Raw genomic sequence first — 17,871 nt, forward strand, 5'->3', positions numbered from 1 at the left:
GTGCAAGAGAATACTTTCCCTACTGGGACTCTCCCTCTATCTGGTTTCCCTTCCTTTGATGTCCTCCTGTATCATGGTATTGGAGAGCCTTACATGAAAAGTAGGACACTCATTTCCAGCTCTGCAAAAACGAATAAATATTAAGTTAGAGGCTACATTTTGTTAGCAAAAAAAAAAAACATTTTTAAAGAGGCAACAAAGTATTAAATGCCAAGTAAGCAATCATGACATCAAGCAATGAATTGGCATTTGATGAAGAGAAATATTAATGTTGAATACTGCCTGGTAGAACTATTAAACCCAGTTCATTATAACAACTTATAAGCCATGCATTTCAGAAGTCCTCCTATAAAATGTGCAAAGAGTAGTTTATCTGTATATGAAACTTCCAACTCAAACAATACTCTAATCTGATGAACAACTTTGCTGGATGACGACAGGAGATTGAATACTACTTGTAAAAGAAACAAGCAATTTTAACCATAAATAAAATGTCCATTGTGGGAGTTAGTACTTTCAGAAATTAATTTCTCCACAGACACATATGGACTGAATGAATCCTGGACTATTTTTAAATCTCCATTACTGCTGCAGTATTTAAGTAATTCTAGACATTGGCAAGCTATTGAATGACACAGTTGGCTATTCAGCTCCTGCCAAATCCTGCAAGAATTCAGACATCTAAGCACGCTTTTGTTTACAGTATCACAAATAAAAATGATTCCTCGCTTAAAAAACAATTTTAAAAGCTCATTAACTATCCTCATACCAACTTCAGACAACTTGCTTCATACCAAAATATTGTATGCAGGTGCACACAACATGCAGCACACACCCCCAGCTGTGATACACATACTCAAATACTCACTTTGTAATAGTTTGCTCTTGCTGCAGGTATTTATCTTGGACACATTTTTCAAACACAGCCAAGGCACGTTCACCCTTCTGTACACCATTGGGGAGCTTTGGTTCCTTTGAAAAATCCGTGGATAAGAGTTCAGACTCTATTTCCTGTAGCAAATCCTCCTGTGAGGAAGTCTGATGTATTGTGGAAATAAGCTTTTTTGTGCAGTCTGTGTCATAAGGGCTTTCTGAATAGATTTTATCACTCGATTTTTTCACGAAGTCAGATTCCTCCCTTAGGTTCTGTAATATTTCCATTAATGATTGTTCTGTCTGAACAGATTTTGGATTGTGTTGTTCAAGTTCTTCACTAGGTAGATGTTCTGGTTTTGTGGAGCCTTCTGCCTTTCTTTCACAGTAGGCATTGGCAGAGGAATCTGCTCCTCCACACTGCTGCTGTCCTTCTTCTGGGGCCCCACTGCTGCTGATGCCAACAGCTGCTGCATCCTGATCTGAAGGCAAGGAACTCAATTCCCTTTCCAAGACACCAGCATCACCCCCAGTGCAACTGATGCTTGGGCACTCCTCCATTCCAGGTGTTTTATCAGCCTTCTCATTATCTGGGGACTTGAAAGAGGCATCATCTGACAGATTGGCTGGCTCCAGTGTGCTCTGCATGTCTGGTGAATACTCCTCCATAATCTTCCTTTGGAAATCTAGATAGAAAATTCATATTACAACATATTATATATAATATCAAGACATTGAGATAGGGGAAATGAAGGCTACTAGAAAGTAAAATTAAAAGTGCAAAATTATTTAGATACATGTTATACAGAATTTGTTGATTGTTCAGCCCAACTTTTAAGAAAACGCTTCAAAATACAAAGTTTTTCTAAGAGAAGGTGAGAAATCAGGGACAGCGAACAGGAAGCAGAGAGATAGTAAATGCCAAGACAATAAAAAGGCAGAACTTTTTAGAATCAATAATTCTGCCATTTTAATCCACAAAAATTCCAAATAATCACTTCTAAAAAATACTTCGTGACAATAAAAACATTAAGCATCCAGGGCCTTACACCTTCCACTTCCCTACACGATTTGAAAGCAACAGTATGTCTTGACTTACTCATTTTTACAACATAGGGTGACTCCCTGGTCCAGTCAGAATATCCAATTCCTTACTGTCATGTCCTCACTGAGCATCTATACAGTAAGATGCATCTGTACCCAGGAAACTAAGGGAAGGGACTGGGGGAGGATGGGGGTGAGATCCTCTTTTTGCATCTGTTTTCAAGCAACCAAAATCCCCTGTTGAAGAGCACAGATGGTCTGTGGCAGATCTGCTGTCTCAAACAGTAGCTTGCAGAGCAAGGACTTAAAAAGCTCAGTAAAACCTCTCTAGAAGCACTAGAAAGGACACCATATTGAGATCCAAAAAGCCAGAATAATTATGGAAGAGCCTGGGTATAATAATGTATCTTCTTTTTGAGGAATCCCAGATGGTCCTGCATCTGAAAAGACTACTGGCATTTCTAGCATGCACAGGAAGCCCTTATTTCCATTAGAAGAAATTCATTACAGCAGTCCTAACTTTTATATGCAACCCTGTCCTCCTACTCCAGGTAATTTAAGCTATTTATAAACAAGGCAAACTTTTCATTTATAATTTCTTCTCTGCTATTCCAAGAGCTATCTCAAAGGAAGTGCTTACTTGCCACATTAAGCCTGTTTCCATCCTTGCTTTCTGACTTGTTCAGCTCTCCCTTGCACAGCCACACCATCTGAGCCACTCAGGTACTTGCTCCATGCTCCTCCCTCTGCCTCAGCCTGAAAGGAAAACCCTTTGTGCTGCTTGGCTCCCCTCCACTCCCCCAGAATGCTGCCTTATTAACCAACATTTCCTACTGAGACTCACACTGTCAAAACAGAGGGGTTTATGAATCCCATTACACCTGTCACCAACTGTTACCACTGTCACCTTTCACTGCTAGGCACAAAAAGCAGCTCCAGCCCAGACCTTTCTACCAGGAAACACCATCCTACAAAACTCCTCCTGCAAGTACCTGAAACCCTCAGCTGGGCTGTAACTGGCGTTTAATCAGCAAAAGGGAAGCACATGGGAAACTGAGCATTCATCTTAGAGTATGGAAGGCAACATATCACAACTGGACAAGAGCCACAAATAAGCATCACACATTTTTTAAGTAAAAGCAAGCAACTTTTCCTTTTTTTGTTTCCAAAAAAAAAAAAAAAAAAAAATTCCTCAAAGCTACAGCCTCTAACCCAGTACAAATCAGTGGGAACCAGAACACAAGTGGTAAAGGACAGGTACAAACAAGCAGAGAGATGAGGAATGAGAGAGTCTCTACAATGTGACAAGGATTCCCCATTCTACAAAAATATCTTCTCTGGTATTAATAAAATCCCTGATTACCCTTTGCTTCAAAAGATTTATGTCTAGGTCAACACTGAAACCAGCAAATCCCACCGCTTGGTTTGTGCAGTACAAACAAATTCTCTTTTGGAACCCATCTACCCTTTGATAACTTCTGCTAGTAATAAAAGTTCACAATGTACTAGTGTTATTCTGAAATAAAACAATGTCTCAATGTGAAAGTAAAAGTGAAAATAACTGCAAGAAAAAGTATTCAGTTTGATAGTAGCAGAACACATTAGCTCCTACTTAATTAAAATGCTCTTAAAAACCAGTGCTTTCAGACTAGCACTTTAAACAATAACTGTAAGATAATCTGCAAATGATGCAGTTAAGATGGACGAAAAAATTCACCTTCTAGTACGGGTTCCCTCTCGTCAAAAGTAGTTTATAATCCACACACTCAGCTGTAAAAGACACTGTATCAGTATAAAGCTGAGGAACTGTTTTTTTTCTCTAGTAGTTACTCCAGTCCAAGTTCTTGATGATGCTTTCTCTGGAACAATCAGAGGGGTTTTTTACCTCATTTTAAGCCTTTATTATTAAAGTACCTTCTGAAGTGTTACAGAACTTCAAAATGTGCAGTTGTTTGATGTACTACTGCCTCAAACCTGCTTGTGACTGCCCAACTGCTGCAGTTCACGTTTACCACAAGAAACGGAGTGGTAAAATCAGGTATATGAACTTCCATGCTGGTTGTTATACGTACGATTTCCAGTCCAGACAGCAAACTGGAGGGTATTTATCTCCATATGGGAGCAACAAGTGAAAAATACAGCCCTGTTAAGTGAGTACATTAGGAAGGTCACTACATTTTCTTTTTATTATGTTACTTCCTTCTGTAAATAATACTGTGAGTTAGTATTACAAAGACTAATCTACATGGAAGCAGAAACACAATTATTTGCACAACTCAGTCACAAAGAAAAAAAAGCCATTAACTCCATATCCATAATAACTTAGTTATTATTAATCATAAAGTGTAGGTTTTATATCAAATACATGAGGAATTTGAGTAATGATTATACAAATCAGTTAAAGCATGAAAAGTAAATTATGATGATTCAGTGTTCCCTGCAGACATACTTTAATTTTCAGTGGTACCTAGAATATAATTTGCCACATTAAGTTCACAGTCCTTATGATTCCAATACACTGGATTTTAGCCTTATCTGCCCAAGTCTTCTACTTTCACTGATGTGCACCTGTTCATGACAGACACAGATTTTTTGCCCCCTACTGTCACTGAATAATATTAGCTTTTACATTCTAATTACTAACTCTTAAACAGAAATTAAATAATTGATCACAAGATCACAGTTTATTTTCACACCAGAAATGTCCAAAGAACTCATTCAGAGCAGCTGTCAATGCAAATTCATACTGATATTCAAATGTCTCTTGAATATTCAAAGTTTGTTCTGTCTACTGAATATAACATACTTCCTATATAATGCCAGAGACAGAAAACTGCAGTGATGTCACTAAAGAAAAGGCTCATGGTTTGTAAACAAAACATTTTGTGTGATAAAAGAATCAATGCTGCCAGTCTAGCAGGTGCCAGTTGAGATGAAACGTGCTAATATTCGATTGTTGCACATCAAACATACAAGTCCATCAAGCTCCAGCTAATATTGGACCACCACCTGATAGGAGCTCCACGCCTTTCCAGGTTTAATATCCATCTTGTATTACCCTACTCATCCTAACAAATTACTGTTTCAAAATCAGCGATGTACTAAAGTTATGTATGTTGTGCTAAGGAAACAAAAGTGTTTAGTGCTTCTTATGATGTCTTCAGAAGGCATCAAAAACAATCAAAAAAAGCAAATCTTGACTGAAGCAAGTGAACTGGTTTATGTAATGATATGCTTAAACATCAAACAAGCAGACAGTGTGTTGAGTGACAGCGAAGTGCTGGGTTCTTGCAGTGTTTAGCAAAGCTTCCACCTTCAACCACCTGCTCTGCTCCTTCCTTAGGCCTGATCATCTCGACCATAAGGCAGAAGTGTGATATTGTGATGTGTGTCTCACCCGCAACGTGAGTGCTTCCTGCTGCCCGTGCCACAGGAACTTCTCAAGGCAGCACTCGGAGTGGTCCAGCCCAAGCCTGCTTGCCCACATGCCATTAATGACTGCCTTCCCTTTAGGGCAGCACGTGAAAAGCTCTGTCACTGCCTTGTGACACTTTGTGCAGCTGTGACAGGACTCTGCTGTGACTGGACTCACATAACTGGTCTGACCAGTCGGCCTCCTCCGCTTTACAGCTCAGAATTATTCTGACACTCAAACACATCCCCCCATGCTCCTGCTCCTGTTCCATAGCAGAGGAGACAGCTGGCTGTATTCTCACCCAGTGCAGTGACACAAAGCCATGCAAGTGGAAATGCATCAATTCAGATCCTGGTGATGAGAGCAGCAGGAATGAGGAACAGGAGCACAGCTCAGCCACGTTTCCAAACATCTCCCTATACAAGTTGTACCCTTCAAAACCAAGACTGCCTTTGTTTTTTTTAACAGCCACTGTTTATTCTCGTCAGATGTGCTCTTCAAAGACACAAAGAGCATGCATACTTTTCATCATTATTCACAAAACTAAGTTTAAATCTGCATCAGCATCAGTTCCAATGTAACATCTAAAAATGAGTAAGTAGTTAAATAGCTGGACACACAACATTAAAGGCTGGTACTGGCAAGGATCACAAACCATTTATCACACTACTTAAACTAAGATGTGCTTATCTGCTAAATTGCTGATAGCACAACTGGCTGGAATCAGAGGCAGGGAGCAGAGAGCCTGCCAATGGAGCACCACCAGCTTTTGAATACAAATGTCTCCCAGGTGTGTCAGGGAATGCAGAGACTCAGGAAATAGCAATTTTTAAATTCACTTTCTGTTACACAACAGAAACATCATCTATTAACTGCTAACCAAATGATAAAAATAAGAACAAATGCAACAATGAGTCATTTAAGCTCTTCAAGGAAGTATCTGACACAATGAAAGTATCGATTATCCTGGGAGAACATCAAAAATCTCAATACATACTCCTGTAACATGCCAACAAAAGGAAGAAAAAATATATATTTCCTGTAGTTGCCTTCAGCAGCAGCCCAGAAAAGCTTATGCTGTAACAGCAAATTCTCACTTCAGAGTCCATGCACAGAGAAAAGCAGTTTCTCTAACACTCAGTCCTCCTCTTTCCTCTGCTGGAAGTACGTACACTCCTAACTTTTTAAGGAAGATGTTGGCACCGTCATCCCTTGCCTGTTCATCCACTGTACTGCCTGAAAATCCTTCCCACCGTGGCAGTACTGTTAATTCCAATTAGGAACACCATCTTTCCCAGCTCTAGCCTGCTATCCAATGAGTACAGGCCAATGCCAAGGTTCTGGTGTGTTTTAATTCAATATAATTGCATTTCAAACAGCCCGTCTTTTCAATCTTCCTATTGAATGCAAATGTGATTCTTTTAAATTCTTGACTGCAAAAGCCTTTCCTAAGCGGATGCACTACTAATAGTAGCATTTAATTTCATAAAATGGATAGAATTTTATCCAAACTCTCAACACTTATATTGTAAATATTCAAGAAGGAGGAAATTATTTTGTTTCAGCCAATTTCAAAATACATGTGAGATGACAGCTAAAGAAACACATTAAATGGTAACTATAGGAAACTTTCTCTGAGGTGCGGCTGTCTAGAAGACTCCACTAATAATGGAAAAAAAGAAAGTGTGCCTTGTCACCTAGTAACTATCACAATGGGGCTCTTTACAATAAGCAGAGAAAGAATGACAGAAGTGTGTGCCTGGGGTGGTTCTGTAAGCAAACTTAAGGTCAAGGTCCTGAGAAACAAAAATCACTGCTTCAAGAGAAAAAAAAGATATATTTATACTGCAATGCCTAAGCGTACTGCAGAGAGAAGGGCAAAAAGGGCAGGAAGGAATAATGCTTCACGGGTGTGTGCATATACAAAACCTTATTCAACCCAGGCTTGAAATCAAAGTGAGGAGCATTGAGATAAGTGACTCTGAGGAACAAAACCTTCTGAAAGGGGAGTAATAAGAACTTAATACAGCAAATGCAGTTTACTGGATACCAGACACATGCAACTACATATTACATAATATAATGGCCAGTAGCAGTCAATTATTTTAGCTCCTTTCAACAAGAAAGGCTTTTGCATCATCTTTGGACAGATGTTTTCCACACCTGGCTGTGCTCCTAAGAAAGGCCTTGTAGCACTGTCACAGATGAAGAGGGAATCATCTACTCTCCAAAAATCTACATGTGCAATCCATAAAACTGTGAAAAAGCAGTTCTCACATCAGCTCAGACCTCTTTACCTCAGGATATGTAAAAAGCATCCAGACAGGTTTTATACGATATGAAGCAAGTTCATTTTTAAACAGAAGTACAAAGTAGCTTTCCATTTCATATCAGTCACACAGAGTACTCACATTTCCTTTAGCAATAGACTGAAGTCTCAAAACTACTCAAAGCTGCCATAGAGTTGTGATGCATTTCAGAGAGCAGGTGGGGGACAAGGAAAGGAGTGATGCAGTGCTCCATCAGTCACAGCAGATGACTCCAACACTCAGCAGTGTCCCCTAAGGACCCTGACACAGCCTGGCAAGCAGCTCAGTGACAGAAAAGCCTGGTGACACCAACATAAGCAGCCCGAGTTCCCACAAGTCCCTACTGCTCCTACACTGATGTCACCTCAGGATTCAAGAGTTGCTCGGTCACTGCAGTGTGTGCTGTAAACTTGCTAAGGAATCACTGCACACCTCTAAACAAAGTCCAGGTATTTACAGGAAAAACCTACCTAGAAAATAAGGCCTTTGGAACTGCTTCAGAGCAATTCTCTTAATGCTGTAATTCGTGATCTGTACTTCCTGGTTCTTTGTCAAGAATTGGATTATAACTCACAAAATTGCTGCTGTTACTCTTTGTTTTCCAAGATGGCATATTCTGAAGATAAGTTCCACTGGAAATTCATTATAAAAATCCAAGCATACATCCTTAAGCAGTCATCTCTTCAAATGCTCTGTTAACACTCACTATCATTCCATATTGGTTCTGGTTTCTGAACTCTGCAGTTCAGGTTTAGTGTCTAGTGTCAGCAACCAGGAGAAAGGATGCTTGTCCTTTGGAGAGTTTCTTATGGAGACAACTAGAAAAGGGGTTTATTTTCAACACCTTCAGACTCCCCAGTGAGAGCAAACTGACTTTTTTTCCCTAGTACCACGCCAAACGTCTGGGCAGCAACACATAGCTCAAATAACCAGCTGTCTGTCCCAGGCACTGTTACTGCTCTCTGTAACACATTCCAACTGATCTTACAAACATCTCTGCTCTTTTCTGCGTCATTCTCTCCAATTCCACCAAAATTTCCTGTTCATGGGTTTACAGAGATTTTTGTTTGCTGGCTGATCCCTGTGTATGGGAGCAAGAAGGGTAAAGACAGCTCCATTTTGATACTGAAGGTGCTGGATTCAGACATGGATGAATCACTCCAGTTTTAGTAAAACTGAATTTAGGAAAGCAGACATACAGCTTGCCTACATATAAAGTTGTGGGGTTTCTCTCTACATAGCCCAGTACTAGATGAACAGAAAATTCTATACCCTAGCTAAACCAGGTAGAAATGTAATGCTTTCACAGTGACTGCCCTGTTTGTTCACCTGCAATACTTCAGAAACCAAAGTAGAGCACTGAAGCACCTGAAATTGTAGCTAGTCTAAAGAGATACCAGGAACTGTTCACTTTTATTACTCTGGCTTTCTAACAGCCCTCCAATCAAGAGGCCTGTTCACTGATATGTGTTATAGCTGAAAAAAAGAAATACTTTTAATTTAGCTGTACAATCTTTTAACAATTATCCAATAATAAAATAATAAATGTTAAAAAGCCAAGATACACACACACGACTAAAAAACTCCAAACCACCAGCTAAATCTAAAACTGGAAGACAGATTTGGGTTTTTACAATAAAAAGCATTATCCTCATAAAATTTTAACTGCAAAGAAAACATGGATTTTTTTTTTCCTGCATCATCCAATAGCAAATTAAAATGCAGCCGTGTGAATTTGCAAGAGGAAGTTACGTGCATTTTACAGCTACTTTGAAGATTTACACTTACACCTCAAGTCACATTGTAAATCACTCTCCCATTACTCCAGCCCTCAACTACCAGTTCAAGCTCTCAGCAACCTGCCCAGACACACCTGTGGACTGGACTCAGCTACAAATGAAACGTCCACTATGTCTTATAGCGTTCTGACCTGTAAAAGCACCCAGAACAAGTAGTTCTCCATCTTAGCAACAACTCGGAGGTGAGCTGAGACTTCGGCTCTCTCTGCTGGAATGGAATCTAACATTTATTTCACATGCAAGCAAGGGCTGTCTTTTACTCAGTAATACTGAGCAGTGTTTCAAAACATACCTTTCTTCTGACATGATTTTCAAAAATTCTTACAAAGATCAGCAATGCCCTAAATCTACCCTGAGAGAGCAGTTTTACATTTAACCCTTGGAAGTTGTTGTTCAACAATAATTATGGTTTTTAAAAGGAGGCTAGCGTACATACCAACTCAGAATCAATATACACTCCACCATTTAAACTACTCTGTCTCCTATTCATTCACATCAAAGAACATATAATATTAAATCCCAATCCACAGATTGATTTTTAAACATGGTTCATTACACTTAAGCAGAATCCCATCTTGGAAGCACCTCTTTTCATGTATGCAGCTACTGAAGCTCATGAAGCAAAGATAAATACATAACTTTACCAAAAGCACATTTATCATTTATAGTGCAATAACTGGTTGGTTCTTTTCCCAATCACTGCAGCACAGACTAAAGGCTATGCTAAAGAGATTTTTTGTACTGCCTTCCATTTCCACTCATGCATTAGAAGTGACATATGACTGAATGTCAACAGTCAAAAGATTTTCGTGATAAAGCTCTGATGCTCATCAGAAGACCTCACTAAAAGCAAAAGCTGCACATGAGCACAATTTGAACAGTTACAGACCCATTTCCCTCTTGCAGGTTCCTGAGCAACAAAAAGAGAGTACAAGTGCTTTAGCCAGGTCAAATGCAAATTCAAGAGTTAATATGAGATGCAGTATAATCCAGTGTAACACCAGAGATGGACTTTGTATTTCAAAGACTTAGGTACAATTTATTGGCTGAAAAATACTGAAGAGAATAATGATTTGTAGAGTTTTCTTGATAAGTCACACACAGACGAAGCAACCAGCAACCCAATATAAAAAAGCTTCACAAATACCCAGCATTTATTAGAAAGAATAACTGCCTGAACAGTTTTTTCCACAAAGGTCTGTTCGTCTCTTTTAGCTAACATGCTATAAAATATTCCATTAGAAATACAATCTTAGAAGAATCACAACTGAAAAATAAAGTATTTTCTATTATCTTTAAAGACATTATCCTAAGCCAGAGATATTAAAGTAACCATTAACAGCCAGACACGTGTTATAATCAGCTGCCATTTAAATTCAATTTCCAACCTATTACTCTCAGGTAAGAGATGAACCTCTTAGACAGTTTATATGCTACCATGTGTATAATGACAACCCAACAAGACTGCTAAACAATAATTCTGGGGTATGAAAAGATTTCTAGCTTCTTACAAGTCGGGTTGCTCATTGCAAAACCTAAATGCCTCTCTTCACGAACTTTTACACAATAATCATTACTTCAGCAAACTAAAATGCTTTTCCAAGTCAGTGCCAACCTATCATTGCATCAGAACGCTTGGTAACAATTTTACATGACAATAAGACTAAAAACAAAATTGAAGAGAAATTTTATAGTTTGTTTTAGCTCACCGTAATCCTAATAATACTTTTACCTAAACTAATCTGGACAGACTGACCACACCTTTCTACTTCACTTAGTGGGTGAAGTTTTTGGTTTCTTTTTCCTAAGGCTACTTTTTCCATAGCTACTGTCTACTAGTCAACATAGTGATCAGCAAAACACACCTTCCTATTGTTTCCAGTTAATACCCAGCTTACCTGTGTTTTGTATGGTATCTTTCCCAAGAACTGTCACAAATGGCTTTCTCAGACTAAGCACTACATCACCAGGTAACACTGCAAAACAGGGAAGCTCAAGTACTAGAGAGAGCTCTGTTTTCAACTGAAGTTTGTTAAAAAAAAAAAAAGGATTCTACTAAAGAAGTTGTGGTTTACATAAGATACAAAATGCAGCTCTACTGTTTAGCAGCTGTGTAGAGAGAGAAATTAAAGGTTTGAACTAAATTGAAAGAGATTGGGATAAAAAGGTCCAAAACACAGGTATTTTACATAATCTAATGTGAGATGAATTTCAAAGTCCTTCTGGCTCCAGGTTTATATATCTACTTACAATTCCAAGATATATTTATATTTGCTTACATCCAAGATTAATCAGAGCATCAAGCCACCCAAGTTATGAAACACACTAAAAGGAGATGAACTGGATTGGAAAGCATCACACTGCCTAAGAAAAAAGACAGAATTGTTGAGCTGAAGAAGAGATGATGATGATCACCATTGCTTGTACTCCATAGAAAAATGAAGGTGGCCATGAGGTCTCACACTCTCAGTCATCCTGTATTTACAGACAGCACATATAGGAAGCAAAAGAAACATACCAGAGTCTCACCCACACTAGGTGTCCCAATATTAATTCACTTTTGTCCAAGATCAAATAAAAGTGGAAAAACTAGCTGTCACTGGGACATGAAGTCCTCCAGCCCAGGCAGAACTTGACACAGCTTCTGACTCAATTTACACAAAAACCTGCTTTGATGCCTGTGCTCAAAGGCAAGGAGTGGAACAGTGACTATACACACTGGGTACTTGCAGAATTTCCTTGTTTTTATCAGTTTAACACTTCAACTCAGTTATTCTTCTCAGGTTTTTAATGTGACTTCATTAAATACCAATGACAGTGCCAAGGTGCAGAGCTCAGCACTTCTATTAATTCTTCGAACATTAGACAAGTACTTTAGAAGACAAGGTTTACTCAAACTTTGTATCTGCTTTCCTTTGCTTACATCACAAGTTAGATAGTTGAACAGAAATGTACAATTACTTCAAGGCAGCACCAGATTTTCTATCAAACTCATGCACATGGTTAATACTACAGTCATATTAACTCCATATCTGGAGTCAACAGCACAACTTCAAAATAAAGTTCATCGGTTAAGGTTTAACAAGTGAGACTGGATTTGTTCCTATCATAACACAAGTCATGGGGTAACCTTGAGAGTGTAATTTTTTGTCATAGGAGCCCCAACATTGGAAGGTCCTGTACGAGGGGAAAACAACATGGTAGCAACAGCATCCTTTTACTGTGAACATCACACAAGGCTTGGATACTTCAGGGTTTACAGACAGACTTGCAATCTTCTGTGTGTCTTCATCACAGAACAACTCTTTCTCTTCCAAGTCAATAAAATGAGTCTCCACCTCAGCAACCAATGACAGCAATACCACTACTGTGCCCTTACAGGTTTTAGCACCCTGCCTTTAGCTCTGCTTACAACAAGGCCAGGAGCAGCTCTGTCCTTACTAGAACCTGCTTATAGTCACCTTCTGACACTGATAACATCACCTGTGCAAAGAAGAATGGCTTAAGGGAGGGGAAGAAATCAAATTTATGACTGACTGCACAACCTGGGCAAAGCACACATTCTATGACAGGTTCTCTACACCTGTAACAGAGCCATAACTTTTGCTCACACTTCAGAAGCCAGAGCTCTGGCAGACCTTCTTAGCAACCTGCAGTGTCATGGCATTGGTAAGATATGGATCTTGGCATATTTGGCACTGCAGATTGCAGCATGTTTGCTTTTCAAATGTTGTTTCCAGAACATGCAAAAGGCTGTAAAATTCAGCCACAGAATTACTGTCTGTATGGTCACTACACACTGAAAAATATTATCTGTGGGGATAGTAGAGTTCTACTGTTTTCAAACCTGACTTTCCTAGAGTTCCTCTAGTATCCCTGGAAACAAGTATGTAAACACTTCAAACCTTTAAGGATGTGAAAAAGTCAACTGTGAGCTCTACAAAATACTGACTTTTCTTAATTAATCTAAGAAGTAGTATTATATACAACATTATTACAGTATCAGTATTCCATGCACTTCTTGAAATTAGGGTCATGATTTTCCCCTTTAGTCTGACACTGACTTGCTTCTGATGGGATTTTATTTTCACCCTCAATTTGAGGCAGCAGGGCCTTAGACTATGACTTGAAGGTAAGTATTATCCATAAGGTTATCCAATATTGTCTTTGGCAATTGGAAAATAAATTCATAAACTAAGTACACGATATTACTTCCTGGAGCCCACATCTACTAATTTAACATGCCTAATAACACTATTAAGTCCAGAAAAACATTGCCTTTCTATTTTTAATAGCTCTTTAAAAAGCGAGCTTCAGGAAATTCAGTATTAACTTCAGGTAGCATTAAGCAACAGAGCTGCTAATTAGGACCAAATTAACCACTCTCTGTATTTGGTTCTTCAGTCCTTTTCTCAACAGTTTGAAACAGTGAACGTCACAATGCCAACAAGCAACTGTCAACAACTCCAAATTGAGTCTTATAAAATGATAGAAAACTACTATTTTAAAACCAGACAAGAATTGACTGAAGATTTTCAAAAGATAAGCTCAAAGGCAATTAGAACTAGTTATTTTCTTTATATAAAACAAATGACATTTCAAATGTCATCTAACAGCCTCCTGAAACATCTTCATACTTCCAGTTTCTCGTAACTCCAGAGCTTAACCATCTCCTCCCTAAAGTCAGTGTCAACATAAGCATTCATAGCAGTCAGTGATTACCTTTCCTTGCCCACAGAGAAACACAGCTGTGGCCCACAGTTTCAACAACTTCCTTATACATACTGGGACAGTGGCCGTACCTGGATTTTTAGTGCAGTCTACTTACAACATTTTAACTTCTGAAAAGCAGCTCTGCAAGAATATAAAGCAAACCAGCACTAAAGCCGGAATGCCATACTTCTCATCTTACACACAGATTTCGATGCCCTAAGAAATCCTCTTCTGGTCTGCACAGAGTCTCACTAGAAGTATACATGTATCAGACTGACCTGTGCAGACTATTTTCCAGGATAAGAGCCAAAATCTGCAAGCCTACATCATAATCATTTTGCTGAAGTTCTTTCAAACCTAGAAGGTCAAGCAGCTTTTACAAATGCCATCTGCAAAAACAAGGACACGTACCCTGCTGCCAACACCGCAGCCGGCTCTAAAAAATAACCTTCGTAACAGTTGCTGGGCTTTGTTATCTGGTTATTTACCCATACAGCAAAATCGACACGCAGCCAGTGAAACAGCACAACCTAATTAATACCGCGGAGAAGAAAGCTGTACAGAAACAAAGAGGCTGCGAGCCAGCACAGGAGCCTGCGCTGCCCGCTCGGAGTCTGACCGGGAAGGTGTTGCCATGGCAGGACCTCACCCCCGGCCCTGCTGTCACCTCGCTCCCTCCTCCTGCGCCTCGCCCACGGCCCTGGCGCGACCTCTGCCAGCCCAGTGCCCCCACCTGTACGGGGAGAGCCCCTCGCCACCCGGGGGACTTCTGCCTCCCTCCCGTCCTTCCCCCGCCCCCGCGGCCGCGTCCCCCAGGCTTTATCGCCCGCTGACAGCGAAGCGGATCAGCGGCCCCGCGGCCCCTCCCGAGCCCGCCGGGCAGCGCCCGTCCCCTCCCCTCCCGTCCCGTCCCGTCCCGTCCCGTCCCGTCCCGTCCCGTCCCGTCCCGTCCCGTCCCGTCGAGCGCCGGCGCCCTCGGCCGCGCCGGCCCCTCGAGGAGCCCGGCAGTGCCCTCGCAGCTGAGGGACGCCGCCTCCGAGTATCCACCCCACCCACCCTGTCCGGCCGCCCTTGCTGTGGCGCGGGCCCTCACCCGGTGGCTACTCGTGCGGCAGGAGCGAGGACAGCGCGGCCATGGCGGGCACAGCGCCGTCCCGCTCCCCGCCGGCCGCCCGGCCCGGCGCGCTGACACATCAACAAAGATGGCGGCGGCGGGCGGGGCCGGCGGCGGGGCGGGATCGGGGCAGCCCCGGGCGGCGGGGCCGGCCCGGCCCAGCCCAGCCCCGCGGGGGTCGCGGTGCTTGCGGTCCTTGTAGTCCCTGCGGTGCCGCTCGGGACGGGCCGGGGGAGAGCGGACGGTCGCGGCAGCCGCCGGGCCCAGCAGGTGGCGCGGGACCCATCTCGCCGCCTTCCCTCGGCCCCGTGCTGCTGCCGCGATCCCACCCGCGCCGCCCGAAGCCCGCGATGCACGGACGGTGCTAAAACCTCCGAGCGGCTGGATACAGGACACAATGCTGGGCTATTAGTGCACTCTGCGCCAGGGGACATTTAGGGTGGACTGCAGGAAGAATTTCTTCACACAAAGGGTGATTAGACACTGGAACGGACAGCCCAGGAGGGTGGTGGAGTCACCGTCCCTGGAGGTGTTTTAAGGAAAGCCTGGACGTGACGCTTAGTCCCCTTCATAAGGTGGTGTTGGGTCATAGGTTGGACTCGATGATCTCAGAGGTGTTTTCCAACGTAACTGATGCTATGATTTCACACAAGATAATTTTTCAATCTATGTGGGGTTTTTTCTCTTCTCATTTAAACATATGATTATGTTAAATAAGGGATCTCATGTCAGGTATTCATGGCACTATCTAAAACCACAGCCCTGAGCAGTTGCCTTACAGGAGGAGGGATTCTTCACCCCAGCAGTCTTCAGAGAAATGGTTACGAAAATGCCTCTCCTTTTTGCAAGATCCAGTGCACAAGTAATCTAAGTAATGACTAATAGAATATTTTCCCTTAAGTAAACAGCATCTCATTCTCCATGACCAACCCCTGGACATAGTGTCAAAACCTTCTCCACCCACATGCCATGCAAGAGTCAATCCAGTAATGCTAATAAACAGCTTCACTTAGCACCTGCGGGACTTCATTCCTTAGTCTCTTAGTCTGATTGGATTAAAAAAAAAAAATTAAAAAAAAATTGGTGAGCATCAAAAATCTGGACTATATTTCAGTGCTGGGATCAGCTGTTTTTCAGTGGAACACAAAGCTTTTTGGAATCCAGAGCACGGCATAAATGCCATTTTATTTAATAAAAGATAAATTGAAAAAATACCTTAGCAGACAAGCTGGTAAGTGAAAGCAGTTGTATTTGCTATAGCAGCTCAGCTAAAATGAACACTGGCATCTCTCCTGCAGTAACATCTTAAACATAACAATAGAAAAGCAAGTTAGAATTACTGAATAATTCAGGTTGGAAGGGACCTCAGTAAATGATCTAGTCCAATCCCCTACTCATAGCAAGGCTAACTTTGATATTAGATCAGATGGTTCCTTTATTTTGGCTAATTTATTTTTATATACGTATAAAAGCATACACATACCTGCATGTATGAAATCATCACCTACCCAGTGATAATTTCTTCAGTTTGTTTCATGGATGACCTTCAAAGTAGAATGTGCTGCATAGCTTCACTTACAAACATTAATAGCCTTATTTCAGAGCAAGTTATTTTTCTCCATATTCTTCCTAGGTATTTGGAATTTCAGAGCTGCAACTGCAAATTTGGTCCTAGAAAATGCTCCTTGAAAACTGTTGTTTAACTCCAGTGTTTGCAATCCAAGATACCCAGCCAGCAACTAGACCCCCCAAAGCTGCTGGCTCACTCCTGTTTCCAGCAGGGCAAGAGATAGAACTGAAGACTCAAACTTATGAGTCGAGATAAAGACAGTTTAATATGACAGAAAATAAAATAATAATCATGGTAATATATACAAACCCAGTGATGCACAATGCAATTTTTCACCACTTACTGACTGATGCCCAGACAGTTCCCAAACTGTGGCCCCTGGTCACCTTTTCCTCAGTTTATTTACTGAGGATGATGCCACCTGGTATGGAAAAATCTTTGGCCAGCTGGGATCAGCTGTCCCAGCTGTGTTTCCCCTCCCACCCCAGCTTCTTGCTGCCAGGGTATGAGAAGCTGAAAAGTCCTTGACAATAGTGTAAACACTATTTAGAAACAACTAAAAACATGAGTGTGTTATCAACATTGTTCCCATCCTAAATCCAAAGCACAGCTCTGTACCAGCTACTAGGAAGAAAATTAACTATTCCAGCCAAAACCAGGACAAAACATTTTAACTATCCTTAAAACAGTAGGATCTTAGAGAAAATCAAGCTGCAAACCTTTCAGTGCCATCATAACTATAAATCTTTCAATGTCCATTGTTTTGGGAAAGATGATACTGTTTCAGATAACTAAACAATGTCCTAGTCATCACCTCTAAAGCAGCAAAGGAGTCAGTCATGTGAAGCCATATGTCTTTAAAAACATTAAGTTGCAAGCACAAATGGAAGTAGGTTGCAGAGAACACTCGTGCCCTCAACTTTAACCTCCAAATAACACTTCAAAGGCAAGTGTCTAGCCCTTGCTTTGCTCAAATTATGCTGTGTATTCCATCTTGCTAAAAATAAGGTGTGGAACAGAGATAAGTAAAAATT

At 41.1% G+C, this 17,871-nt stretch overlaps 1 protein-coding gene across 1 annotated transcript in view; it reads right to left on the reverse strand.

The window, feature by feature from the left end:
• The window catches only part of CCDC186 (coiled-coil domain containing 186), a 35,563-nt gene extending 20,205 nt beyond the window's left edge, over positions 1-15,358 (reverse strand). The window contains exons 1-2 of the mRNA XM_014872532.2: positions 15,247-15,358; positions 869-1,559 (exon numbers count right to left, since the gene is read on the reverse strand). Of these exons, the coding sequence (XP_014728018.2) occupies positions 869-1,542 (674 nt within the window). The 5' untranslated portion in view covers positions 1,543-1,559; positions 15,247-15,358. The remainder of the gene's footprint in view (positions 1-868; positions 1,560-15,246) is intronic.
• Between the last annotated feature and the right edge of the window lie 2,513 nt (positions 15,359-17,871).

This window comes from Sturnus vulgaris, chromosome 8, assembly GCF_052056855.1.
Source record: "Sturnus vulgaris isolate bStuVul1 chromosome 8, bStuVul1.hap1, whole genome shotgun sequence".
Classification (NCBI taxonomy): Eukaryota; Metazoa; Chordata; class Aves; order Passeriformes; family Sturnidae; genus Sturnus; species Sturnus vulgaris.